This window comes from Mus caroli, chromosome 7, assembly GCF_900094665.2.
Source record: "Mus caroli chromosome 7, CAROLI_EIJ_v1.1, whole genome shotgun sequence".
Taxonomy (NCBI): Eukaryota; Metazoa; Chordata; class Mammalia; order Rodentia; family Muridae; genus Mus; species Mus caroli.
In genome coordinates, this window is record NC_034576.1 from 24,382,948 (window position 1) to 24,384,615 (window position 1,668).

General features: G+C 58.6%; 1 protein-coding gene across 6 annotated transcripts in view; it reads right to left on the bottom strand.

The window, feature by feature from the left end:
* The window catches only part of Pou2f2 (POU class 2 homeobox 2), a 41,854-nt gene that overhangs the window by 23,682 nt on the left and 16,504 nt on the right, over nucleotides 1–1,668 (bottom strand). For 3 of the 6 annotated variants that reach the window (XM_021166769.2, XM_021166773.1, XM_021166775.1), the window contains exon 5: nucleotides 1,257–1,373. The exons of 1 other annotated variant lie outside the window; for it this stretch is intronic. In XM_021166769.2, the coding sequence (XP_021022428.1) occupies nucleotides 1,257–1,373 (117 nt within the window). Of the gene's footprint in view, nucleotides 1–1,256; nucleotides 1,440–1,668 lie in introns of all 6 variants that reach the window. 2 more of the 6 variants (XM_021166772.2, XM_021166771.2) reach the window with 1 other exon arrangement.

The following is a 1,668-nucleotide window of genomic DNA, read 5'->3' on the forward strand; positions in this document are numbered from 1 at the left end:
CACTTTGTAGACCAGGCTGGCCTCGAACTCAGAAATCCGCCTGCCTCTGCCTCCCGAGTGCTGGGATTAAAGGCGTGCGCCACCACGCCCGGCTGAAACCGGTTTTAAACTCAGTTCATCCACCTCTTTACTTCATCCACTGACGAACAAAGATTCGAGGCTCTACTCCTAGGGAGTTTTGATTATTTGTATTTTTGTTTGGTTTTGTTTTCTGAGACAGGTCTCCTGTAGCCTAGGCTGACCTCAAACTCGGTAAGGAGCCTTGAACTTCGGATCCATCTGTCTTCACCCCCTGAGCGCTGGGGTCATAGATGTGTGGCCATCACACTAGAATTACCCTTGGGTGCTTCGGTTTGAACCCAGGGCTTTGGGCATGCCACGCATGCTCTACCTACTGAGCTACACTCCCAGGCCTGCCTGGAGCACTAATTCTGATTCCTGCACACACAGACACCATTCACAGGAATGAGGGTGGCAACTTCTGGTTATATGGTGAACATTTGGAAGCTGCACAGAAACTGGGTAGCTTAACCCACCATGAAGAGGACTCAGGTACATGGGCTACACCTTGGGAGCCTTGTTTTAATCATCTGTAGGATGGGAAGGTACTCTCCCAAACCTTCTGACAGTTGCAGAACTGCCCAGCATCCAGTTGCTGTCAGAAGAGCCCTCGAGGACCAGTTACCCCTTCTGTGTGCACACTCCCTGCTTCAGCAGGGCCCTTGCTCCGGGGAGTAGGGTGGGGTGGCTGCCCTTACCTGTGCTGTGAGCTGGATGGGTTGGGACAAGGTGAGCTGTGGGGTCCCTGGGGGCTGGCTGGTAGGCTGTGATGGTGGCAGGTCGCCTCCCCCAGAGGAGGCTGGGGTCTGCGAGGTGGAGGAGGAGGCGGAAGAGGTGGAGGAGGAGGTGGAGGCGGCAGCGGCAGCAGCAGCAGCGTTGGCGGCAGCAGCGCTGGACTGCTGGACAGCAGCGGCCAGCAGCTGGGCCTGAGCTTGCTGAAGGAGGAGTTGCTGCTGAGCAGGTATCAGCGCTGAGAGCTGCAGGCGGCGGCGAAAGGTGGCGGTGAGAGGGCAGACACAGCCAGGGCAGCAGGGGCAGAGAAGGCAGAGAGGGTTTAGGATCTGAGTCAAGCCGTTAGGAGACACATCTTTTACAGGGCAGAGGAGGAGGGAGAGGCAAGTGAGAGAGGGCAGCTGCAGGGCCTGCGACAGATGGGAGGTTCTTGCCCTCCACATGGTCCTTCGCCAGATACTTACCCCAGCTAGCTGGCTGCCCGTCAGCATGAGTTGGGCCTGGGGCAGATGAGGCTGAGCCGGCTGGGGGGGCGGGGGTGCTGCTGGGGCTGAATCGCCACTGGGGTCTTCAGCCTTGATCTGGGGAGGAGAGAGGCAGGGTCCGGGACCCCAGAATGTTAAGTGGAGGCCAGAGAGAATGCCCACCTGTGAACCAAAAAGAGGGTATGTGTGTGGCTGTGTCAGCTGGCACAGGGGAGTGGGCTAGAGGAGCAGCCAGGCCATGGCTTGAGGCCTCTGACCACTTCTCTGGCCTCACAGTTCTCAGAAGTCAGTTAGGGCTAGCCCCCCCCCCGCCCCGCCCCCATGTGCTCACAAACTCTCCACCTTTGGAAAGCTCTCTCCTCCTCCTGGGGTCAGTTTCCCCCCCCCCCCC